At 47.8% G+C, this 26,349-nt stretch overlaps 3 protein-coding genes across 18 annotated transcripts in view; 1 reads left to right on the forward strand and 2 right to left on the reverse strand.

The window, feature by feature from the left end:
* Positions 1–4,510: 4,510 nt before the first annotated feature.
* LOC133399487 (interleukin-17 receptor B) lies at positions 4,511–14,506 on the reverse strand. 6 transcript variants are annotated; one of them, XM_061671055.1, is made up of 10 exons: positions 14,005–14,504; positions 13,896–13,920; positions 11,706–11,819; positions 11,219–11,322; positions 10,754–10,889; positions 9,444–9,500; positions 9,334–9,372; positions 9,118–9,204; positions 8,508–8,782; positions 4,511–5,007 (listed from the first exon to the last, which is right to left on the reverse strand). In XM_061671055.1, exons 1-10 carry the CDS (start codon positions 14,065–14,067, stop codon positions 4,579–4,581), a joined length of 1,329 nt encoding a protein of 442 aa, XP_061527039.1. In that variant the 5' UTR covers positions 14,068–14,504; the 3' UTR covers positions 4,511–4,578. The 6 variants fall into 6 exon arrangements, with proteins under 6 accessions (XP_061527039.1, XP_061527031.1, XP_061527022.1 ...); XM_061671047.1 differs by having other exon boundaries at positions 9,334–9,500; positions 10,750–10,889; positions 14,005–14,506; XM_061671038.1 differs by having other exon boundaries at positions 9,334–9,500; positions 10,732–10,889; positions 14,005–14,506.
* On the forward strand, positions 14,088–24,877 carry chdh (choline dehydrogenase). Its single transcript, XM_061671027.1, has 10 exons — positions 14,088–14,237; positions 15,457–15,891; positions 16,521–16,751; positions 17,164–17,330; positions 17,451–17,602; positions 18,122–18,251; positions 18,323–18,457; positions 18,908–19,050; positions 20,342–20,444; positions 20,536–24,877. The coding sequence occupies exons 2-10, from the start codon at positions 15,494–15,496 to the stop codon at positions 20,952–20,954; spliced, it is 1,878 nt and encodes a 625-aa protein (XP_061527011.1). The 5' UTR covers positions 14,088–14,237; positions 15,457–15,493; the 3' UTR covers positions 20,955–24,877.
* cacna1db (calcium channel, voltage-dependent, L type, alpha 1D subunit, b) overlaps positions 23,735–26,349 on the reverse strand; it is a 79,591-nt gene continuing 76,976 nt past the window's right edge. For all 11 annotated transcript variants that reach the window (XM_061671008.1, XM_061670991.1, XM_061670974.1 and 8 more), the window contains one exon: positions 23,735–26,275. In XM_061671008.1, coding sequence (XP_061526992.1) covers positions 26,000–26,275 — 276 coding nt within the window. In that variant the 3' untranslated portion in view covers positions 23,735–25,999. The remainder of the gene's footprint in view (positions 26,276–26,349) is intronic.

The following is a 26,349-nucleotide window of genomic DNA, read 5'->3' on the forward strand; positions in this document are numbered from 1 at the left end:
CGAACTCAGATTGATCTAGCTTTTACTAATAGGCCAGAAAGGATCTTGAAGCCATACAATATGCTCACAGGATTGTCTGATCACAATTTTATAATGGTCACAAGAAAATTAAATAAAAAGCGCTTCAAACCCTTGGCCACCACTGAATCCAATAGGATACCAAAACATGAACAACAAAATTTCCAAGATTCTATCCAAGAAGTAAACTGGGATGTATTACTTGCTGGTAAAAATTTAGATGAGGATTGTTCTAAATTTGCCAACAAAATACAAAAAAATATTATACAATTTACACGGATAATTAAACTAAAAGCGAGAAAGAATGGCCTTCCTTGGTTAAACACATTTATTCTGAAACTGATGAAAGAACGCGATCATTCCTTGAAGTTGTCGGTCAAATCAGGATACAATAGACACCACTTTATTTCACTGAGAAATAGGGTAGTGAAAGAAATAAGAAAATCTAAAGCTGACTTTTTCATTACTGCTTTGAATAGTGCGAAGGGAAATTCAAAAATAACCTGGAATTATATTAAAAAACTATTGGGTAATACACAAAATAACAAAACAAAACTAATGCAAATTAAATTAAATGGAAACATCCTGACGGAACCTCAAGTGATGGCTGATGCTTTTAACAACTACTTCATTGAATCGGTGTCAGAAATCTCTTCTAAGTTTGCAGTAAAACAAAGGAAGGAATACCCTGCATTGTCTGCAACGAAGTTCTTTACTATTACAAATATTACTGAGACCAAAGGTATCGATTTCATTCATTCACTCAAACCATCTAAGGCAAAGGATGTTTTTGGAATGGACACGAACATGCTCAAAGATCTAGGTTCAACTCTTGCTACTCCTATTGCCTCAATCATTAATCTTTCAATTTCATCTGGTCACTTTCCAAAGGCCTGGAAATCTGCTATTGTTACCCCTGTCTTTAAATCCGGTGACTCAACTTCTCTGAATAACGACCGACCTATAAGCATTCTTCCGGCCATTTCCAAAGTTGCAGAAAAATGGGTGTCAGAGCAGATTGTCCATGATTTAAACAGCAGCTCCCCCTCTCTCCACGCCATGCAGTTTGGTTTCAGATCCAAGCATTCCACTGAAATGGCTACATGCCTCTTCATTGAGAAAATAAAATCTTCTCTCGACAAGGGTGGAGTTGTAGGGGCGGTGTTCTTGGACCTCAGGAAAGCTTTCGATACAGTCAATCGCTCTGTTCTTCTTACCAAGCTCTCAAAATTTAACTTCTCTCACAAAGCTGTGAGCTGGATTGAATCATATCTGCATGACCGAACACAATCTGTATCAGTTAACAACTGCAGATCAGAGTCTCTTAGGCTAACCTCTGGAGTCCCTCAGGGATCAATATTAGGCCCCCTTCTATTTAGTCTTTATATCAACGATTTGCCCACTGTTTGTTCTGAAGCAGAGTGCGTAATGTATGCAGACGACACGGTTTTAATTGTTCATGGTCGCTCCAAAGATACTGTTGCTGCTAAACTCACTAATACAATGTCCTGTGTCACAACTTGGTTGCAGGAGTGCTGTCTACAGCTAAACGTTTCTAAAACTGTAGGCATGTATTTCACTAAAACAAATAGAGTATCACCTGACCCCGACATACTTGTTAATGGAGAAAAAATGCAAATTGTCAGCCAATACAAATATCTTGGGTTAATAATAGATGCACAGCTTTCCTTTAAAGCCCATATTGACAAATTGTGTAACAATATCAAATTAAACCTCGCAAATTTTCGTGCAATTCAAAATGAAATGTCAACTGAAGCCGCAAAAATTTACTTACATTCAATGATTCTTAGTCACTTTAACTATTGCATAACCAGTTGGTCCCAGGCTGGTCAGAATGCAAAAAAACCATTGGAAGTTTTGTACAAACAAGTAATTAAAGTGATGGATAAAAAACCAAGGCACTATCATCACTGTGCAATTTAAAAAAAATACAGTCTTTTAAACTGGGGCAGTCTTCACATATTTGCAGATTTAAATTTGATTTATAAAGTACTGCATGATTTGGCTCCAGCTCCTCTGGCTGAGTTCATCGGCCAAAGAAACAGCTCTGAGCGTGTCACTCGAGGCTCTGTCAGAGGTGACTGTCTCGTTCCTCTGCGCAGGAGCACTTTCGCGAAGTCAGCCTGGTCAGTGAGGAGCGCCGGTGAGTGGAAGGAGGTTAAACTGCTTACAACATACAAGGCCTTCACAAAAAAACTGAAAATGTGGTTCGTTAACACCTATAGCTGCCAACACTAAAAGACAAGGATGCTATGATGTTTTTTTTTTTTTTTTTTGTTATGATCAAATGATTTGTGGTTTTATTCTCTCTTAATAGTATAGTAAGTCTTTATGTATCCTGTTTTATATTGTCTTGTAGATGTATTTTACTGCTCTTTTACATCATGGCCAGAGGACTACAGATGAAAACTAGCCTTCTGGCTAATTCTGGCTTTTTTAACCATGTGTATTTCATGTGTTTTATGAAATTGCATTGTCCCCTTTCAAATAAACTGATTAAAAAAATATATTAAAAAAATCAGGGGGTTCGGTACCCCATACTCCCGAAGCACCCCCCACAGGACCACCCGAGCGACACGGTCGAACGCCTTCTCCAAGTCCACAAAACACATGTAGACTGGTTGGGCGGACTCCCATGCACCATCGAGGACCCTGCCAAGGGTGTGGAGTTGGTCCACTGTTCCACGGCCAGGACAAAAACCACACTGCTCCTCCTGAATCTGGGATTAATCTTCCCGACGGACCCTTCTCTCCAGCACCCCTGAATAGACCTTACCAGGGAGGCTGAGGAGTGTGATCCCCCTGTAGTTGGAAGACTCCGATCCCCCTTCTTAAAAAGGGGGACCACCACCCCGGTCTGCCAATCCAGAGGCAGTGTCCCCGATGTCCACGCGATGTTGCAAAGGCGTGTCAACCAGGACAGTCCTACAACATCCACAGCCTTGAGGAACTCCGGGCGAATCTCATCCACCTCCCCCCCACCATTCTCCCCACCGGCTCACAACGTCCCGAGTCGAGGTCAGCAGCGCCCCATCCCCACCATACACAGTGTTGATGGTGCACTGCTTCCCCCTCCTGAGACGTCGGATGGTGGACCAGAATTTCGTCGAAGCCGTCCGGAAGTCTTTCTCCATGGCCTCACCGAACTCCTCCCATGGCCGAGTTTTTGCTTCAGCAACCACCAGAGCTGCATTCCGCTTGGCCAGCCGGTACCCATCAGCTACCTCAGGAGTCCCACAGGCCAAAAAGGCCCGATAGGACTCCTTCTTCAGCTTGACGGCATCCCTCACCGTTGGTGTCCACCAACGGGTTTGGGGATTGCCGCCACGACAGGCACCGACCACCTTAAGGCAACAGCTCCGGTCGGCCGCCTCAGCAATGGAGGCGCGGAACATGGTCCACTCGGACTCGATGTCCCCCGCCTCCCTCGGAACATGAGCAAAGTTCTGTCTGAGGTGGGAGTTGAAACTTCTTCTGACAGGGGATTCTGCCAGTTGTTCCCAGCAGACCCTCACAATACGTTTGGGCCTACCACGTCGGACTGGCATCTCACCATCGGAGCCAACTCACCACCAGGTGGTGATCAGTTGACAGCTCCGCCCCTCTCTTCACCCGAGTGTCCAAGACATGCGGCCGCAAGTCCGATGACACGACCATAAAGTCGATCATCGAACTGCGACCTAGGATGTCCTGGTGCCAAGTGCACGTGTGGACACCCTTATGCTTGAACATGGTGTTCGTTATGGACAATCCGTGACGAGCACAGAAGTCCAATAACAGAACACCGCTCGGGTTCTGATTGGGTGGGCCGTTCCTCCCAATCACGCCCTTCCAGGTCTCACTGTCATTGCCCACGTGAGCTTTGAAGTCCCCCAGCAGAACGAAGGAGTCCCCAGCGGGAGCGCTCTCCAGCACCCCCTCCAAGGACCCCAAAAAGGGTGGGTACTCTGAACTGCTGTTTGGTGCTCGTCCACCGGGCTGAACCCCAACGTACAGGCGCTGAGCCGGGGAGCAATAAGTATACCCACACCTGCTCGGCGCCTCTCGGCGTGGGCAACTCCAGAGTGGAAGAGAGTCCAACCCCTCTCGAGAGGACTGGTACCAGAGACCAAGCTGTGCGTGGAGGCTAGTCCGACTATATCTAGTCGGAACTTCTCTACCTCACACACCAGCTCGGGCTCCTTCCCTGCCAGACAGGTGACATTCCACGTCCCTAGAGCCAGCTTCTGTCGCAGGGGATCGGATCGCCAAGGTCCCCGCCTTCGGCCACCGCCCAGCTCGCACTGCACCCGACCCCTATGCCCCCTCCCACAGGTGGTGAGCTCATGGGAAGGGGGACCCACGTTACCCTTTCGGGCTGTGCCCGGCCGGGCTCCATGGTGCATGTAATATGTAATTTTTTATGTTTACGACTGGTAATCATAGACACATATTGGAGGCAATCCTACAAAATAAAAACACTCATTCAGAATATATATGCATATATATATGTGTGTGTGTGTATTCTTAATGTTAGTCCATACATTTTATTGAAAATTTTCAAACAGAGATGATGACAGAATTGACCGCTGCAGCTTCTCTGGAAATCAGTAAACAACATCCACTTAGTTTCTCTACAGAGTCTCTTAACTTCAACACGCTGGTTCTATCGTCGATTATTCCCGGTCCGAAGACAGGAGTTGACCTCGTTTTAGCATTTTGTTCGTGAGTGTGAAGTGTGTGGCACAGTTTGCTGAGATCTTTCATCAAACAAAACAGCTCGCAGGCCCTCAGTTCTGGAGCCAGGTTATTGCACCTTTTATCTTGCTGCTCGCCGAGCTGCAACACCCAGAACTTAGCAAGCTCGCGAGCACTCTTAGCGTGACTCGCCACCATGTTGAGGATCAGAGGGTAAAGGTCGTGAGCTGCAGCTGGTATGTTGGTCCCCCCCGTGGAGGCGGAGACGGTGATGGGAGGAGGGTGACAGGACTGTAATGGAAGTAAATTATGTCAGTTTTTTTTCATTATTGCAAGTGAGAGAATTAAATATTTCCTCAAGTCGTGGCCTCCACTGCAGTTGACATCTTTTCTCAATAAATGCATAATGCGTAATACATTTCTCACCTCCATTTTGCCCAAAGGAGAAATAAATAACAATAATGACCTTCGCTTTGCCCCTCCCTGAGCCGTCACCTTATCGTGGTGGAGGGGTTTGTGTGTCCCAATGATCCTAGGAGCTAAGTTGTCTGGGGCTTTATGCCCCTGGCAGGGTCACCCATGGCAAACAGGTCCTAGGTGAGGGACCAGACAAAGCACGGCTCAAAGACCCCTGATGAAGAAGACAAATTATGGAATCAGATTTCCCTTGCCCGGACGCGGGTCATCGGGGCCTCCCTCTGGAGCCAGGCCTGGAGTTGGGGCTCGAAGGAGAGCTCCTGGTGGCCGGGCCTGCACCCATGGGGCCCGGCCGGGCACAGCCCGAAAGGGTAACGTGGGTCCCCCTTCCCATGGGCTCACCACCTGTGGGAGGGGCCATAGGGGTCGGGTGCAGTGCGAGCTGGGCGGTGGCCGAAGGCGGGGACCTTGGCGATCCGATCCCCGGCTACAGAAGCTGGCTCTAGGGACGTGGAATGTTACCTCTCTGGCAGGGAAGGAGCCCGAGCTGGTGTGTGAGTTCGAGAAGTTCCGGCTATATATAGTCGGACTCGCCTCCACGCACAGCTTGGGCTCTGGTACCAGTCCTCCCGAGAGGGGTTGGACTCTCTTCCACTCTGGAGTTGCCCACGGTGAGAGGCGCCGAGCAGGTGTAGGTATACTTATTGGTCCCCGGCTCAGCGCCTGTACGTTGAGGTTCACCCCGGCGGACGAGAGGGTAGCCTCCCTCCGCCTTCGGGTGGGGGGACGGGTCCTGATTGTTGTTTGTGCCTATGCTCCAAACACCAGTTCAGAGTACCCACCCTTTTTGGAGTCCTTGGAGGGGGTGCTGGAGAGTGCTCCCGCTGGGGACTCCGTCATTCTGCTGGGGGACTTCAATGCTCACGTGGGCAATGACCGTAAGACCTGGAAGGGCGTGATTGGGAGGAACGGCCCCCCCGATCAGAACCCGAGCGGTGTTCTGTTATTGGACTTCTGTCCTCGTCACGGATTGTCCATAACGCACACATGTTCAAGCATAAGGGTGTCCACACGTGCACTTGGCACCAGGACACCCTAGGTCGCAGTTCGATGATCGACTTTGTGGTCGTGTCATCGGACTTGCGGCCGCATGTCTCGGACACTCGGGTGAAGAGAGGGGCGGAGCTGTCAACTGATCACCACCTGGTGGAGGTTTGGCTCCAATAATGGGGGAAGATGCCGGTCCGACGTGGCACGCCCAAACGTATTGTGAGGGTCTGCTGGGAACGTCTGGCGGAATCCCCTGTCAGAAGGAGTTTCAACTCCCACCTCCGACAGAACTTTGCTCATGTTTCGGGGGAGGCGGGGGACATCGAGTCCGAGTGGACCATGTTCCACGCCTCCATTGCTGAGGCGGCCGTCCGGAGCTGTGGCCGTAAGGTGGTCTGTGCCTGTCGTGGCGGAAATCCCCGAACCCGTTGGTGGACACCAACGGTGAGGGATGCTGTCAAGCTGAAGAAGGAGTCCTATCGGGCCTTTTTGGCCTGTGAGACTCCTGAGGCAGCTGATGGGTACCGGCTGGCCAAGCGGAATGCAGCTTTGGTGGTCGCTGAAGCAAAGACTCGGGCATGGGAGGAGTTTGGTGGGGCCATGGAGAAAGACTTCCGGACTGCTTCGAGGACCACGAGGTCCACCATCCGACGTCTCAGGAAGGGAAAGCAGTGCACCATCAACACTGTGTATCGTGGGGATGGGGCTCTGCTGACCTCGACTCGGGACGTTGTGAGCCGGTGGGGAGAATACCTCGAAGACCTCCTCAATTCCACCGACACGCCTTCCCATGAGGGAGCAGAGTCTGGGTTCTCTGAGGCGGGCTCTCCTACCTCTGGGTTTGAGGTCCCCGAGGTAGTTAAAAAGCTCCTCGGTGGGAGGGCCCCGGGGGTGGATGAGATTCGCCCGGAGTTCCTCAAGGGTGTGTTCCAACTACAGGGGGATCACACTCCTCAGCCTCCCTGGTAAGGTCTATTCAGGGGTGCTGGAGAGGAGGGTCTGTCGGGAAGTTGAATCCCAGATTCAAGAGGAGCAGTGTGGTTTTCGTCCTTGCCGTGGAACAGTGGACCAGCTCTACACCCTTGGCAGGGTCCTCGAGGGTGCATGGGAGTTCGCCCAACCAGTCTACAAGTGTTTTGTGGACTTGGAGAAGGCGTTCGACCCTGTCCCTCGGGGGGTCCTGTGGGAGGGGTGCTTCGGGAGTATGGGGTACCGAACCCCCTGATACGGGCTGTTCGGTCCCTGTACGACCGGAGTCAGAGTTTGGTCCACATATCCTGCAGTAAGTCGGACTCGTTTCCGGTGAGGGTTGGACTCCGCCAAGGCTGCCCTTTGTCACCGATTCTCTTCATAACTTTTATGGACAGAATTTCAATGCGCAGCTGAGGCGTAGAGGGGGTCCGGTTTGGTGGCCTCAGTATTGCATCTCTGCTTTTTGCAGACGATGTGGTTCTGTTGGCTTCATCAAGCCGTGACCTCCAACTCTCATTGGAGCGGTTCGCAGCAGAGTGTGAAGCGGCCGGGATGAGAATCAGCACCTCCGAATCTGAGACCGTGGTCCTCAGTCGGAAAAGGGTGGCGTACCCTCTCCGGGTCGGGGATGAGATCCTGCCCCAAGTGGAGGAGTTCAAGTATCTCGGGGTCTTGTTCACGAGTGAGGGAAGAACGGAACGGGAGATCGACAGGCGGATCGGTGCGGCGTCTGCAGCGATGCGGACTTTGTATCGATCCGTTGTGGTAAAGAAGGAGCTAAGCCGAAAGGCGAAGCTCTCGATTTACCGGTCGATCTACGTTCCTACCCTCACCTATGGTCACGAGCTGCGGGTCGTGACCGAAAGAACGAGATCTCGGATACGAGCGGCCGAAATGAGTTTCCTCCGCAGGGTGTCCGGGCTCTCCCTTAGAGATAGTGTGAGAAGCCTCGGTCATCCGGGAGGATCTCAGAGTAGAGCCGCCGCTCCTCCACATCGAGAGGAGCCAGATGAGGTGGCCGGGGCATCTGATTCGGACGCCTCCCGGACGCCTCCCCGGTGAGGTGTTCCGGGCACGTCCCACCGGGAGGAGACCCCGGGGACGACCCGGGACACGCCGGAGAGACTACGTCCTTCGGCTGGCCCGGGAACGTGGAAGAGCTGGATGAAGTGGCTGGGGAAAGGGAAGTCTGGGCGTCCCTGCTAAAGCTACTGCCCCCGCGACCCGACCTCGGATAAGCGTTAGAAGATGGATGGATGGATGACGGACCTTCGCTATGCGTCGCGGATGGAGCGTGATACGTCATGCATCGCTGCACTGTATTCACCCGAAACATCAATTGGACATCTTACCGGCGGGCAGACGACGAGGACGCGCCGCGCAGCTTCGACTTGTTCGGCCAGCCAGCGCATCGGACCGACGTGCGCGATCCTGTTCTGCTGCCACACGTCGATGGCAACGCTGCATCCCGCGTGGCTCTGCAGGAATTCTGCCAAGGCCATCGTGGCCTTCTGGAAGGCTCCGTTCTCAGGGGGGTACACCAAGAGGACACGGACGGGAACCTCGGCTGAGGTCGCTAAGCTTTTAAGCCCCGCTGATGAGGACGAGTTCGTCCCACACCTTTTATCTGTATCAAACGTAAACATTCAAGATGTGGGTTATGCAGTTCTGTATCCTTTCATAGGCTAACATGCGCGTTTTGGGAACGTGGGAGCCCGAAGAAAACCCAAAAGAAAAGAATCACTAAATGATCTGGGAAAACGGTGCTTCCAAGGCAAAATAACTCATTTCTTACGATTGTTACATTAAAATAGTTACCCTGTATTGCTGCATGCAATTGAGGACACATTTTGTATAATATTGTCTGTGAATGTTTTGAGGAAAAATGTGTCATCTTGGGGGTGGTTGTGTGAATATCCGAAAACGTTCCTATTCTTTATATGTTTGAGGTGTTCGACTTACAGATAATGTATCCGGAAGTTAAGATCATCGCAGCAGCCAGTCCCAAATAAACCTTCACCAATATGCGGTTGAAGGCGTCTTTAGGATCTGCGCCAGTACACAAATGCGACACAAATTCATTTGAGTCATTCAGACATAATATGCATTTCAAAAAAGAATAAGAGGTTACTGAACGTCTCCATCGGCTCTTTTATATTCAGCTATTTCGTGTCATACCTGTAATGGGATTCGCTGTCGTGATATCAGTGATCTTAGCTGGAACGAAACGTATTTCGCATTCGTTAATGGCCGTCGTCAGTATTGTTATCACGACATACCTCCCTGACCTGTTGGAAAGCGAGTCGGCTTCGGCTTCGGCTTCGGCTTCGGCTTCGGTGCGAGACCTGCGAAGAAAGACGGCATAACCGATCACGAATGCCGCAAACAACGTGTGCTGCGTTTACGAAAAAGGCGGGCAAACGCTCGTGCTCAAGGACCACATTTCAACTTTGAAATGGACGTTATTACAATGTGAATGGAAAATGAAGTTTCAATTCTACCTTCCTACGTGATATATGTATTTATGTTATGTGTATTATACCCCTCAAAATTTTACATCGTAAAATTCATGATTTATAATGAATTTCACCCATTTTTTTATTTGACTCTTGACAATAACTGTATCAACCGATTATTTCATGAGGAGAAAAAAGTATGATGAAAGAGATTTCAATGAACAAAGCATGTTGATTTGAGACTGAAAGCACTTTTCCATTTCATCTGGGACGTCTTGCACACTTTAGACATAACTGATGCCTTTCACGATAGTACAATGCATCATTTTTATGAGAGCAATTCACCATTTGAGACTCCAAGTCGAATTCGTACCGTGGTCGTAACTCGAAACACTCCTATCTCAAACCCTATTTCCCCATTGAAATGAATGCGAATGGCATTACGCTGCCTGCAACAGCCTTTGAAAATGTTTGAAATTAATTTGACCAGGCAAGTTTATTGATTGAATATGTTGGCACAGCTGCACGAATGAAAGGTCCTGCCAGCACTCAAGCCATTAAACTGGAACTGTTTATTGCACCGCTTTGACTTTGGCAAATAAAGATGATTCTGATTCTGATTCTGATTTAGTAGGCCCGAACATTTTTTTCCCATTTGTTTTGGGAGCGCGCCAAAAATACACAATTCATTTCTACCACATTTTGTAAAGGGGTGTTCAAATGTGGATGAAGTCATGTATTTTCTCTTTTCACAGGTGAGGTCACAATGGACGCGACCCCCCGACATCACAATGCAAACGGTCGAGTCCCGCCTAAATGTCATTTTTCGTGAACCAGAGGCTAATTAATCTCCGAGCTAACGTATAGCTGGACAAGAAGACGAAAATCCATCAGTTTATTTCCACTTTTGTAGGAGACATTTGTGTCCGGTATATGGCTAAAGTTAGGCTTGTTGTCTCATAAAAAGCTGCGATGTTGCACCTGCAGTCAGCTGTCTGTTACCAAAGCAAATATTTCTCGCTCTTGTGTGATTTCATGTCTTTCAAATAAATGATTGTGATAACACAAATGGTCTCTTGCCACACGATGTCTGGACAAACACACGCGCACGTACACACACATTTCAATCAAAGTGTACTTGCTCTGTGTGGGCCGAGTGGATTTTTTGACGATTTTCGCTAACTTGTACGACAAGTCGCTCCCAAGCGGCGGCAAAGGAAGGTTGCTCACAAGGATCAAGGAGCCGTAGCTTTCCTTCACTAAGTAATGAAACCATAACTAGATGGGACAGACACAAAGCCAAATGTTGTCACTTTCACACGCAAATGCGCAGCGCTCTTGGCGCGTCTGTGAATGCTGAGACGAGCATTTGTACTCATCCGGTTGAGCGTTCAAAAATATTCTTTGACTCGTATTCTTATTTGAATTGGAAAACGTCTTGTTTTGTTTTCATGTAGTTATGTTTTTACAAGTTGTGCTTTTTCTCTGCCAAATGATCTGGAATTCAAAAGCAATAACGTACCATCCGATTGTTGTGATGTATAAAGCGCTCAACGCATTTTATCGCAGCGTTCACATTCCGCCATTTCGGATTCCTGCTGTCATACCTGACGTATCCCCGTGAGGTTAGACTCAGCCAAAGGTGGAACGTATTCACAGAGGTGGACTGCTTTCCCAATAATGCGTGTGCCAATCAGATATTTAATGCTTGCTACGAAGAGATCAAAAATGACAGAGATGCAAAAGATTAGAATACCAACACGGGACGAGAGTCTACTCAACTTCCCGTAGTTTGAAGCAAAGCAAACTTATTTATACAGTGCGTTTCAGACACAAGGTAACTGAATGGGCTTTACCTGATGAAAAGCATGTTGGAAAAGAAAGAAAAAAGAGCTCATAAACATTTCGACCAAAGAGAAAGAAAATAAAAAGACAATTGAAACAGCCTAGATGAATTGTGAGTTATTGCGGATTGAAGTTTGTTTAGCTTCCGTTGGAAAATGCGCTCACGAGTCCCTCGTCTTCAGAACGAGCGACGAGTGACACCGAATATCATTTGAATTGGAAATCCAAACGCAAGCGAACGAGCCTCACCGTCAATGTCGATCGCCCAGCTTACGTTCATCATGTCTTTTCCCGACACTTTGACAAGATCGAGCTTCAAGTCTGCCAGCAGCGAAGGACTGCGATCACTTGTCGGGGGGAAATCTAGAGAAAGAGACCATTTCTGTTGGTTTGACGCATTCCGTAATATTACTGTACATGTGTGAATGTCTGTTGCTACGACAAATACATTCCTTGAATGCTTGAGTCATAACGTACACCATATCCTACGGAATAATAGTCTGCCATACTTTGTCAGAACTAGACCGTTATGAAATTGAAAACAAATATTTGCAAATGATTTACAGTAAAGGGAGAATGTTTATAGAATGTGGGCAGTGCATTTTATTTCCCGTTGCTTTTACCTTCTTCATTCTCTCTCATTTGATTGTTTTTATCCTTATGTTGTATTTGTGCTGTGTTTTCATTGCATTGTGCAGCACCTTGTGTTTGCTTAAATTGTGCTATATACATAAAGGGGATTGGATAGGAGAACGCATCATATGTTTTGGCTTGCGATATGATCAACATGTGATGCGAAAAGGATCCGTGTGACCTCTATCATTATTACGGCATATACAAGAAGTGAGTCCATTCAGCACATTTGATCGATAAAGCGCTTTATTCTATCGAGTGGACTGACATCGTTAAAGAATATTCAAGAAAGAAAGGCACAAATCAAAGCCAAAGCCGTCTTACCATCTTGATCACATTTGTTTCGAAGTGCTTTTCAAAAAGGTCTACGCAGCTCATTAGGAACGCATGCCGCACTTCGAGGGCAACAAACTGCAAGGCTCAATCGAACTTCAGTTTCCATTTGCAGAGAGGCACATTCGGTCAACGGCCGCTATTAGTGACCTAACGGGACAATAGAGTGACAAAAACCCAACCCGCCAACCGCCAAGTCAATGGCGGGGCTTGAGCTTTGTCTGTTCAAATGTTGTACCGAGTCCTCAAACAATCAGCGAGCCAGTGCAAAAATAACTCGATGGGGGTGACAAAAGCAAAAGCAAAGCAGCGGCATCGACTGGAATTGGAGTTTCTTTCAAGACAAGTGAACGGAGAATTGCAACAGTCGACAAACGACGAGGCAAGAAGGTGACAATGATCCTTCCGACTTCACGATGAGAGAACAAAGCCGGCAGGTGGAAAAAGCAGCAACGGGTTACAGTTTTTCTTGGTGTTCGTAAGAGCAAAACTGGGCAAAAGTATTGGGTTTTTATCAATGAACTTTTATGACTGCAACCAAAGCAACACGCACTGCACGTGTTAGATATTCCATTCATGAGGGTTCTATTCCATTTACCTTAAAGCGATGCAGTTCTACTGTATAGAGCAAGGAGAGGGAATCTGATATTTCCAATCCGTATTTTGCATTCCATACAGAGCAGTGATTTCAAAAACAAAAACAACAAAAAAACACCCACAATTGAGGCAGCCACTGCAACTTTGGTCTTTTTCCATTTGCAGTTGCCTACAACCACTGTGGTCAGAGCCTTGTAATTCAAACAGGCCGGTGGGTGCGACCGCTATCGTATCACCATTTTTTAATAATTGACCTACTGGCCAGCTATGATTGAGATCCATGAACAATGCCTAGCAACAACTGACCGTGCAAACAGACGACTGTTGATATGCTTCTATTTCAGTAGCTAAGTGATGGAACATACGTGCATCACATTGCAACTCAGAGCCTCCACTTCGTCCTCGGCACCTCTCCGAGCTGGAGTGGGTGGGGGGGGGGGGGGGGGGGGGGGGGTGTCACCTCAGAGAGGTGAGGCTGGGTGCATCAACTCTATTCAGTGACAATACAATTCAAATTTGGGGATCTTTTCTAGGGGAAAAACAGGGAGCACTAACAGCAACGCTAACGGATTTGGAGAAGCAAGATATTCCTCATTCAAAGGCCTTTTTTAAGAATTTCATATAAGACGGAAACTACTCCGTGCAGTTTTTTTCTATTGACAGTAAAACCTTGTTTTACTTTTGACCTTTATTTTCAAAGTGTACTTTTTTTTTTTTTTTACTTTTACTTAAGTACAGGAGTTGGAACAGTCATTTTATTTCTGCCGTGTTTTTTTTTTTAGTATTAAGTATTTATACTTCTACTGTGCTGTGTGAGTACTTTGGCCACCTCCGCCCTCTACACACACACACACACACAAAATCAAACATACATACCATAATTTTCCTGGCACTTTACGTTCTGTAAGGACACGACACAATAAGACTTCTCATTTCTGACACGACACCGATGGAGTCAGTCCATCCACAAAGCAAGGTAACTTACAATGGCTTGTGACGTCACCAGAGCCGAAAGATAAATGCAGACAAAAAGTTGGAGCTTCCCCATGACTGTCGCGTGTAGACAGACACAAGTGAGACGTCCTCTCCGTGTTTGCTCGAGGGAGATTGGAGAAGAAAAAAAAAGAAAAGAAAGATCAAAAAGGCATTCGCTGCTGATCTGCTTTTAGGCTCCGCCCACTCGAGCAGCTCGCGTGTGCTCCGCTCGCCTTTGGAACGGTAAACTGGCTTTTTTATTTGATTTCTGCAACTGCTCGCAATTTATGATTGCCGTCTGTGGCCAACCTTGTATGGTCGAGGCGTTTGTTCTTGTTGTTGTTTGGTTGTGATCCACTGGAGGTTTTGGATTTCTGCCGCATGAGGAGCTTTTGGCTGTCCAAAACTTGCGCGCTATCACTGAACATTGAAAGCGTCATGTCCTAGTTTCAAATGCAAATGATGTTTTATTTATTTTCAAGTGTGTTGTTATTCAAGTGCAATGCGGGTCAGCCTATAAGAAGCCAGACACTGATAAGCAAAACGTTGCGAAATGGGATTCTGTGGAAAGTTCGAAAAAAGAAAAGAAAAGAAAAGAAAAACACGACTGCAAAAGTGAACTGTGTTTTTCCTTTTCCTTTTCTTAAATGAACATTTGTGTTCATAAATAGACTCGCTTGACATCTGAGGCTGGAGGCTGAATTGAATTTGATATTGTCAACCGGTTCCCATGACATTTGATATGATACGACCCACATAGGTCACCCTTTATATGCGCTGAAGAATATCGTTCACTCATCAGTAGAAAGCTTCAGACGGGTTGTTGTAGCTGTCGCTTTAAGGATCGGAACAGCAAAGCACTTTATAAAGTCCTGTTTGGATTCAAACAAGAGAAGTAGGCTGAGTTAAACATTTATGACCTATCAAATCAATGAGTGACGGAGGAAGAAGGTCACGCACAAAATGGAACAACATTTTCCCTTCAAACAAATGACAACCCAACCGGACGAGATTGAACCGCAACTAAGTTTCAAAAGGGGCAACGGGGCCTTTTGCGCAAACCACAAGCGCCAAAAACGTTACACTCCTCTCCAAATGACCACAATTGAAAATACAGTGGCCAAGTAGGCCCGAGTGGTAAATAATGCGATGTTCAACCATGAATATAGGAATATTTACAAAAAACAAAAAACTTCCTTCATGATTCGATGAATATCTATTGTAATTCAAGCTAAACAAAAAATGTGACCTAAGTGTATAAAAACAAGTGCTGTAAAGATCCATTGCATAACTGTACTGCACTTAACAAATGGGGTGCGCTGGATTTTAAAAAAGTTGAAGCGACGGTAACATGATGCAAAGTGCCAACATTTAATTGAGCGATTCTATCGCGTACCACTAGAGGGAGCCCGGTTATCGCCGCACTTTGCGAATCACGTCTCTGATTTGTTTTCCCTCACAGCAGACCGCCACGTGAAACGAACCCACCAAGAAGCAGGATGTTGTCTCGGACGCTGTCCTGCGCACGCGCATGCGCAGCCGGAGCCGGACGAGTCGCGAGCGCGAGGCGTTCGGCGCCCGGCGGGAGCGTCTTCGTCCCGTTGCCCGATCGTCGGTTTTGCCCGAGCGCTCGCTCCCGCCGTTACGGAGGCGTCAGCGCCGCAGACTCTCACGGGACTCCGGCGTCAACTTCTTCAGCCCGTCCCAAATCGTACAGTTACGTCGTCGTCGGGGCGGGCTCGGCGGGCTGCGTTCTCGCCAACCGCCTCACGGAGGACGCCCGGGAATCGGTCTTGTTGCTGGAAGCCGGGCCGAAAGACTTGTCGCTCGGCAGCGTACGCTTGTCGTGGAAGATCCACATGCCGGCTGCGCTGACCTACAACCTTTGCGACAACAAGTACGGCCGTCGGTCACCGCGTACAATCCGGGTCCGTTCGCCACGTGACTTTTGAACCGCCTTGCGTTTCCGGCAGAGGCGATGGAGGAGGCCGGGTGGCGATCGCGTCGGCTAAACATGTCAATCGGGTGTCGCTATCGCAACGTGACCGAGTGTAACATGCGAACCGATTGGACAAAGGTCTGTGTCGTTAGTTTTGGTATCCCCTCACGCAAGGGTGTCAAAAAGTGCTCACGTACGATACGGCTCGGTTGTTTTGGGCACCCTTGACAACCTATGACTCCGAAACAAGAAAATGGAAATCGGTCTTTGGCCGACTCACTTGAAAATGGCAGCCTCGCTGCCGGGATGCATCACGCGCTTGGGAAATAGTCTACATCTCGCTAATATCATATATCATCAGAACGTTTCGGTCGCAGACATTTTCAGAAACCGACGGCTCGCCAAAGATTTGCTCGGTGCTCCGTGTTTTCACAATTTGTGTCGAAGCTATTCCAAAAAATAATAATTCCCCAATTGTTGGAGTGACATTTTAGCATAGTCCATTGTAATGCAAGTGCAAAAAGGGCTTTTGAGACCTCTCGATCCCTATTTTACGAAACGACGGGAGCATTCTTTTCGCCCCGCAGGTACAACTGGCACTACCACACTTTGCCTCAGGCCCACATGGACAAGCGGGTCATGTACTGGCCGAGGGGGCGCGTCTGGGGCGGCTCGTCTTCGCTCAACGCCATGGTGTACGTGCGCGGGCACGCCGAAGACTACAACCGGTGGCAGAGGGAAGGAGCGGAGGGCTGGGATTACGACGGCTGCCTGCCTTACTTCAGGAAGGCGCAGTGCCACGAACTGGGCGCCGACAGGTTCTCCACGAAAACATTTGCTGGCTTTTCCAAATAAACGGCAACTATTAACCGTTTCCTTATCTCGCTTTGTATACACGGCGAGGGGGTGAACTTCCCCCGTACAATTGATGACCGAAACACTGAGCGAAACCGCAGAATAGGTTGGATTTGCAAAATGTGCGATGTACTTACAGTAGTGCGCAAAATACACTCGAACGTTTGCGTTTCAAATAAACGTCATATGCGGCAGTCGTTCAATCATTCATTTCCGATCGCTTACGGAAGTTGAAAGTTGCTCTCCTACAAAATTGGAAAAATACACAAGCAGTTCCAGTCCGTAATTCTTCCTTCGCTTGCTCGGTCGAATGTAATTGCAGCCCGAAGGGGACTCGAGTCAGGTCCTTGAGCCGTTCGGGCGCGTTCCCCGCAGGTACCGCGGAGGCAGCGGCCCGCTGCGCGTGTCCCGGGGGAAGACCGACCATCCTCTCCACCGGGCCTTTATTGAGGCCGGCCAGCAGGCGGGATACCCGTTCACTGACGACATGAACGGATACCAACAAGAAGGCCTGGGCTGGATGGACATGACCATTTTTAAAGGTAGAGGAGCCAGGGAAAAGGAATTGAAATGGCGTTGTCCGTCGCCGCAACAATTTTGGGGGGAACATTATGCTTTATCATCAACTCATATTTACATTTTCTTGGCTCGATCATTTGAAGGGAAGCGGTGGAGCACAGCCAGCGCCTACCTGAGACCGGTCCTGGATCGACCCAACCTGAAGACCGAGGTGCGCTGCCTGACCACCAAGATCCTGTTTGACGGCCGCCGAGCGGCGGGCGTGGAATACGTGCAGAACGGAGAGACCAAACGGGTCAGAGGGAGACCAAGTTCCATTTACTCGCTACAGTGCATCAGGAAAGTTTTCACTACGCTTCACTTTTTGCGCAGAACTCTGCTTCAGCCTGATTCCAAAATGGAAGAAACTAAAAAAAGAAAAATCTCTCTCTCTCTCTAAATAATATACGTGTGTGTGTGTGTGTGTATAGAGGTCGACAGACAATTCCTGTGAGATGTTCTGTAAAATCCACGTCCAATCACCGGAATGAATCGCAGGCGGACTCCATTAAAGCTGTGGAAGCATTTCAACGATAATCAGTGGAAACGGAATGAAACCCGAACACAATAGTTTTGGAGATCGCGATTTGTTTGTCTGCCGTGCTGGTGGCTGACGTTCAAATGTTTCCCCCCGCATTTGTCATTTTGGGGTGTTGTGTCTCGAATTGTGAACTCAATTCATTTTCGAACAAGGCCGGAACCAGAAAGTGAAACTGTGACTATTTCCCGGATGTCCTCAATCATTGCTCGCAATTCAGCTGTTGTGGCTCTCCAGGCGTTTGCAGATAAAGAGGTGATCCTGAGCGGCGGCGCCATCAACTCGCCGCAACTCCTGATGCTGTCCGGCGTGGGGAACGCCGACGAGCTCAGGCGACACGGCATCCCCGTGGTCCAGCACCTACCGGGTGCGTCCGACGACGCTCCGAAGGCCGACGAGCTCGGTCGAGAGGAGATCTTCACCCTAATGCGTTCTCAGGTGTGGGCGGCAACCTGCAGGATCATTTGGAGTTGTACGTCCAGCAGAAGTGCACTCAGCCCATCACGCTGTACAAAGCCCAGAAACCTTTCCGCATGGTCCGAATAGGCCTGGAGTGGCTCTCGGTCTTCACCGGTAACGCTCTCGCATGCGCAATGATCGTAATTGCGTGATTCGTACACCGGTCAAATGAGGAGATGGCGATTTGCTGAATGGCCGCCTTTGAGTAAATCGCCAAAGTGTCAAATGGAACCGTCGAGTCGAGGCAGGCAACGCAGTCTTGTGTCAATTTAGAGGGAAATCCTACCCAACTAAAAGCACTTTTCGCATTTGAGTTTGATTCCTTTCAAGCAAAAGAAGCGACAGATGTTGCGCCTGCTCTCACTTCACGTGCAAAACCTTTCTCGCATTTCGGGGCGAATATTTTCCTCGCCGTTATCGGTGGCGTTATCGTTTGCCAATCCATTTTCCATCTGCTACTTTTATCCTACTACATTGCCTGCAGGAGGAGGGAGAGAGAGAGTTGAAAATCTGCCGCTGACACCTTTCATTGTTCTCCCTCTCTCGTCGTTATTCGTCACCGAGGCGACGGCGCGACGGCACACCTGGAGAGCGGAGGCTTCGTCCGCAGTCGGCCGCACGTGCCGCATCCGGACATCCAGTTTCACTTCCTGCCCTCGCAGGTCATCGACCACGGGCGGGTCGCTTCCAAGATAGAAGCTTATCAGGTTAGTGTGACCCGCATACATTTTAGTTTGAGGGCGAAGGACAATTCGGTTCTTGTAAAGGAAGCGTGGGCGGACGATCGGTCGGATTACGCACGCCCTCGCCGAAAGAGCGTAATCAAACCGGCGTGTCGTTCAGATGGGGGGAAAAAAATGTTTACGGAAAACAACGGCGGCTGCAGCAGAAACTTCCAGAGAAGCGGCCCGATCAGATCTTATCATCATCGCGCGTTGCCCAGGAAATAAGGAAAGTCCCGTTTCAGCTCACCACTGGACGGCTACCAACTCGATAAAACATATTACAGCAGCGACGGCAACAACAAAATGCATATTGCCGCAGTATTTTGACATTTCCATTTGGACTCACTTTTGTTGGTGGCGTTTTAGACATGAATGGCCGCGCGCTGATTGATGTTGAGAGGGCCGTAAATATACGAGAAATATATATCAATAGGAGTATAAATATATACTCATACGAGCTGCGGGCCGACACCTTTGCATTGCAGCAAAAGTGGCATTGAAAAATGATACGAGTAAATATTTACAAATGTTGGGGGCGTACTCACTTTTGGGATGAGTTTGTTTCCACTATTTAAACGGTTTCCGGCGGCACGAGCCAAAGAAGAACCCATTCAATTTCATTTGACCTTTCGGACACCGGATATTGAATTGGAACGTTTGCCATCAATATTTCAGACGCATTTTCCGAGGTTCAAACGGCTTTTCTCCGTCTACGCCGTCTTCCTCCCACGTCCCGCAAACATACGCGGGAGGTTCATTGAAGACTCGAAAATGACTGGCTAAATAAAATATCAACATTTTGGTTGAAAGTAAAAAAAAAAAAAAAAAAAAAAAAAAAAAAAAAGGCTGCGTTTGCAGTTTCCAAACTGCCAGCAAGGTTTGAATGTAGCAACCCTACTTCGCCCCCACGGCCCCTCGCGTCTCTGACCGAAACCGCGCCGCTCACTAAAGTAAACGCGCACTGTAAACCCGCGGACTTTCGCCACGGCCGCTACGTCGGGAGAATGACTTATTCGGAATGGAGTAGTACTATAACACTAAATGTAATCGGTTTTAAGTTTCCTCTCATGGGATTGTACAATCGAATACATATTTTTTGGAAAGGTTGTCAGTCCCCTTCCGTCTTTGGCTGTTTTTCCTCAGGCGTGGCGGTTTCTTCGAAATCGGATTAAAGATGCAAGAGGGGAGATTTGTTTTGCGTGTTTTTTCACAGATCATTTAATGTAGCACCGTGACGACGTGTACATTCCCGGTGACGTGATGTAACCCCTAGGTTCACGTGGGACCAATGAGAAGCACCAGTGTCGGCTGGATGAAGTTGAAGAGCCCCGACCCTCAGGACCACCCGATTCTGCAGCCCAACTATCTCGCCACAGGTTTGCGCTTATGTTGCCATCACGTGGGCACACCGGGCGACCGACGCCGCTTCCGTGTCTCACTCCCATCTTCGCCGTCGTCTCCGCTCAGACGTCGACGTTTCGGAGTTCAGAGAATGTGTCAAACTCTCCCGGGAGATTTTTGCCCAGAAGGCCTTCGACCCGTTCCGGGGCGCCGAAGTCCAGCCCGGTCCTCAGATCCGGTCCGACGCCGACATCGACGCCTTCGTGCGCCGCAAGGCTGACAGCGCGTATCATCCGTCGTGCACGTGCAAGATGGGCGCGACCTCCGACCCGATGGCGGTCGTGGACTCCCAGACGCGCGTGCTCGGCGTCGAGGGCCTCCGCGTGGTCGACGCGTCCATCATGCCGAGCATCGTTAGCGGCAACCTCAACGCTCCGACCGTCATGATAGCGGAGAAGGCCGCCGACCTCGTCAGAGGTCGCCCGCCGCTGGTTGACCCGCAGGTTCCGGTGTATCAGCCGCCGACGCTTGACACCCAAAGATAAAGCCAGAACGAGCCTTTTGTTTACTTTCCCGTCATGTCACTGTTGTAACGAAACACAGAACACGCATGCGCATATCCCAATCGCGAGTTCATCACAGGCCTCAGTTAGGAAACCCTTCACGCTCACAGTTCCGTCGATGCTGAGCGGGAACTGAACCCCAGTGCCGACAAGTACGTTTGAGCTTCGTCATCGCAATGTACGTGTGCGCAATAGTCACATCGTGGCGTCCCACGCGATGTGTCGTGCAGTCAATCGACGGTAATATTCATGAGTAGGCAGCAGAGGGGCCTCTTTGGACATGCGAATAAGATTAGCACCGATGTTACGGTCAATTCTAACTCATCAAACAACACACATGGAGCCGCTCAGTGTGTTATCGAACTATTAATGGGGGCACAGGAAGCAATTACACATCTGCATTTACTGTATCGCTCTTCAGCATGTGACAAACGAAAGCATGTCGCAAGCGATTACACTCGGGAGGAGGGAGGCGAGCGACGGCATTACTGAAGGGACAAACTTCAGGTGTACGCAACAACGTGGTTTTGCTTAAGCTAAAGCACTCAAACATAGAAAAACATGCGCGGAAAATCACGGATTGATAAAAAAAAAACAACAACAACTAAGGAATAGTGTTAGCGATGCGCTAATGACTATATATATATATATATATATATATATATATATAACTGGGCATGAAGAGAAATGATTATAACTTTGTCCGGCTGGACTGCTGCTCATTTAAATCCAGGTTGACTCCGTATACATCTGTGCTACATCTAGTGAGCATCGATTTTCTGGAGGGGTAAAAAGAGAACAAAATGTGTGCTGGTTTCCACGTTCCGTGTATGCATGTTCTTCTCTTGCTGGGGTGGGTTTCATCAGTATACGCTTGCTTCCTCCCGCATTCCAAAACATCCATGTTGGGTTTATTGAACGTTTTGTTTTTCAGTTTCGCATTGGTGTGTTTGTCTGTGTGCGCCCTCCAATTTACAACCAGTCAGCTGCGATAGGCGCTGATTCACCCTTGACCCAAAGGAACACAAATGCAAATTGATGGATGGATAGACATTTCTCCGATCTCAGGTGTGTTTGACGTTCCTTAAATTGCGCCGGCCGATGCAAAACACTACGTTTGCTAATGAACGCTTGATCGGTTCATCGCCCGACGATCTCCATTCGAATCCATCTGTTCTTTCTTTGAATCTCCGATTCCTAAATTGAGGTCACAGCAATGCGCTTGGTTTTATCTGAAAAGATCACGAGCGAGCAGTCGTCTTCCTTCCTCAGTACGTGACTTTGCGCTAACTTGCACCATCGCAGGACGTCGGCCCCAAATTGACACAGAGCAGAGAACTGCTGCAAAAACTGATATCGCAGACCCTTAAGACGCCAGAAGCCTTCGTGCGGGTGCTGTTTCCACTCACATCTGTTTCAACTGCGACACTGGAAACTTCCAGCTTTGATTGCATAACGTTAATCGTTTCCTGTCCACACACGAGAAGCAGCAGCGCTCGGTTTACTGGCATGGCAAAATGTTTTTGCATTTTTCTTTTTGTTTCGGGGAGTGTCGGCATGGCCGCTCCTTGTTACGCAGAATTGGGTTTCCGCATAAAACAAGCCACGTGCCTCATGACTAAACGAGGGGCTAATTTTGCAATACTATTTGATATGGGACTGCCCTCCTGCTGCAAATGCAGAACAAGTCTTACAAACCCAAGCAAATGTCCTGTTTTCGATTTCATACGTAAGATGGAGGTTTATTGATCTTTAAGCAAGTGGAAATTGCTACCTTTGAAGATGATTGGGAATATTGTTCCGTCGGTAGAAGGCCGCACGTATTGCATTGCGGTGGCGTCAGTAGTCGTAATAATGCGGAAATTGGTGTAATTACCCCCTACGATAGCAGCTTAATATTACAAGGACGGCTAGCATATAATAATGAAGAAAAAAAATAATAACAACAATTGCTCCGTCATTGCCGCGACAACCTACTTGTGAGGTTGAACTTTTTGTGTTTTGACGATGAATTCACGAGCTTGTCATTTAAGCAATGTACATTCGTTTACCGCATTCATCCATCCATTTTCCGAGCCGCTTCTCCTCACGCGGGTCGCGGGCGTCGCCGGTCGGGCGAGAGGCGGGCTCCACCCGGAACCGCTCGCCAGCCAATCGCAGGGCACATACAAACAAACAACCATTCGCGCTCACTTTCGCACCTACGGGCAATTTAGAGTCTTCAATCCACCTACCACGCATGTTTTTGGGGATGTGGGAGGAAACCGGAGTGCCCGGAGAAAAGCCACCCAGGTTTGTTTACCACAGTGTCTTGAAAGGGGAAAAAAAACAAATGAAATTGTGCTTCTTAAATGAAGGGGGGAGTCCTGGAGCACAAAACAATGATTCGCTATTGTTATTAAGCAAATTGGAGCAGTTGCACATTGAACGGACTGTGATAATTAACACGTAATGAGTCTGAACTGTCTAAGTAAGCTTTGCACTACACGACCAAGAACCTGAGCCCGGCGTTAATGCCGCGACACGAAATGAGCTTTTTAATGTTGAAATCATCTCAAATGTGTTCATTGTAAAAGGGACAACAATTAAAAGCCTTACAGCTTTTTTCCGTGTCGCTGTTTTATTTACGGTTTCTAATTATCGTGACCCCACACTAGAGCACGACGAGCCAATCCTGACTTTGATTTTATGAGAAGAGAATTGCAGTGTGCAAAAGAGACATTTTGTTTGCCATTTGTAGAAAATCTAATATGAACGTGTGATAGAAAGCTTACGTTTTTATTTTGTACAACAGTTAGGTAGAAAGCAAACCTTCGCTTACAATATTTAGTAAACATTCATAAAGGAGTGTAACGTTACAAAACATATTTCAATCAATAAAAAAACAAAGACCGCACACACACACACACAAATGTATATTCCCCTCCACATACAATATATAATAACCGCATTCATTCTTTTTGTTTCCTGTCGTTACCGGTTGCTGTGATTGCACACCATTTTATGACGCATCGCGTTCCCAATCGGATTTTGATTTTTGATTTTTATGGTGCAATCTGTCAATCTGTGCAATCAATCTGCTGCTCTGGTTTTTTTTTTTATCTGGCCTACTTATCACTTTATCATTCCAAAACAAAAAACATTGTATGTAACAGTTTTTGACGATGTATTTTTATTCTATTTATTGTGAGTTGTTTGTTTTTTCTTTGCCGATTTGAAACATTCTGCTCTGTGCTGCCTTAACACCTGAAAGAATGATTTGAAGTGGCAGATTGTCTTCCCTTCCGAACAGGTTCATCCATCGGTTTGCGTGTAGAGTAGTACAATAGCTTTAGTTGTGTTCTTTATTTTTACCTAAATTGAGAACGCTGCAGTCAGGTCTCCATCGACATATCATTCCAAATGAGAGAAATCCTGAGTTGGTCAAAATCTCTATTTTTGGTTTCGCATTTCCAGAAGCCCTCAACTGCACAACTGTCATTAATAACGCAATTCCATGAATATAAAGTGGTGGAAGATATCGTCTTCTTTTTGGCATTGTCGTTTGAACTTTGAAGGATGCTGAAATAAAAGGCCAATATCGATCAAGACGTTTTGTATTGGCGCGACGCCGGCCTGTGGGGTAAAGCACGGTCGACTTCACGTCGTATCGAATCACAATCCGCGCTGTACTGTAAATGCGATTCGGAAGGAGGTAAACGCAGCTATTCGACGAGACCGTTGCGACCTTTGCATGACAAATCCATTTTGTAACCCTGAGACCGGAGCCCATTCAAAAGATGGCCAAATTCCATGCAGTTTAAACATATTACACTGATATTAAACTCGCTCGGCCAAAACATTTTGCAGCAGTTATTCGTCTTCTCGAGCTCGTTTTCCCACAGGTCCGCGTCAACAATTGCATTTCCATAATCGATATTTTGAATGCTAAATTACAATTAGAAATCATTATTGTTAACCGCAAATGGACGCTTTTACAAACAAAATAGGAAAGCATGATCGTTTCTTGATTAAGATTCGATTATAGTTTTATACTTGCATTCCCGGAGTGCAATGTACGATATATTGATATGTTATTTTTTGGGTAACTGACATGAAATCCTATCCAAAATGCAATCATGACGTGTAATCCAGTAGCTCTGCTCCGACTCCTGCACCCTGAAACGAAGCACAGAAAATACAGTGGAACCTCGAAAGTGAAACAAGCGTATCATTCGGAAACAAAGCAACATTTCACCAAACTGTCCAGGTCAAACTGCCAAACTAAAGGATCAAGTTCTTTTTTGTGACGCCACCACAGATGGCACCAGCGATGGTAAAGCAGGAGAAATGTTTCAATAAAACAGGAACTCGTTGGCTGCTCAGTACTATTAAAAAAAAAACTCAGCTGTGTTTTGTGTTCAGTGGAGGAGCTTCACTTCTCACGCGCAAGCAGCCATTACATTTACTACTTTTCATGTAATTAAGGTCAAGGACGAGTTTGAAAGTCATTGGAAATCAGTAAACTTGCATGACCATTATTTTCATTTGGGGGGGGGGAAATCACCTCACAGATTCCACTGTCTTACAGATAAAAAATAGATTAGTTATTGTGCAAAAACAAAAACCCAAACCCTTCTGAATCCAGTTGAAAGCTGACCCGTAAGCTAAACAGCACACATCTGTGATGTTGAATCCAACATCCACACTCCGTTTCATCGCCGCCACGCTGTTTTCAAAAATGAATTCATAGGATTCGGAAAGGCTTTGCAGAGCAAGAAGATCTCGCCGGCCTTGAACAACCGTCACCATTCATGGAGAAATAAAGCAATCGAATACAACATCAAATCAGTGTTCGAGTTTCAATATTTGTTTTTCAGACAAAGGTCTCGGTCTGTTCACGTCCCTGTAGAAAGAGAAAAAAACAAGGCACTTCATTCGGATGTCGTCGACCGTATTACCGAGTACAAGGATCCTCTCGGTGCGGACGAGCGGCACAAAGTCCGTCGCAATCGATAAATAACAACAAAACCCGCTGTGGGCCGTCGCTATAGCGACGCCATGCACATCATCTCGTCCGCGAGGTCCTCCTCTCGTTTCACGGCCGCGTACGTCTCCTCGTCGCCGTAGTCCCGCACGCCGCGCACGGCGGGGTCCGAGCCGGCGGCGTCGGCCCCGTCGGCCAGGCTGCCGTTCAGCAGATGACCGGCGGCGCTCTCCATCTCGTCGACGGTCATCTCGCAGGCGTCCGCGATCTCGTGCTTGGCGGCCGACACGAACTTGGGGTCCCTGGCGTACTTTCCCAGACCCTCGGAGATCAACGCCTGAGGCAACGTAAAAAATAGACAGACGAGTAACGCAGTAGCTTTTTGACGTTATAACGTGACTTTTTGACATT

This window comes from Phycodurus eques, chromosome 1, assembly GCF_024500275.1.
Source record: "Phycodurus eques isolate BA_2022a chromosome 1, UOR_Pequ_1.1, whole genome shotgun sequence".
NCBI lineage: Eukaryota > Metazoa > Chordata > Actinopteri > Syngnathiformes > Syngnathidae > Phycodurus > Phycodurus eques.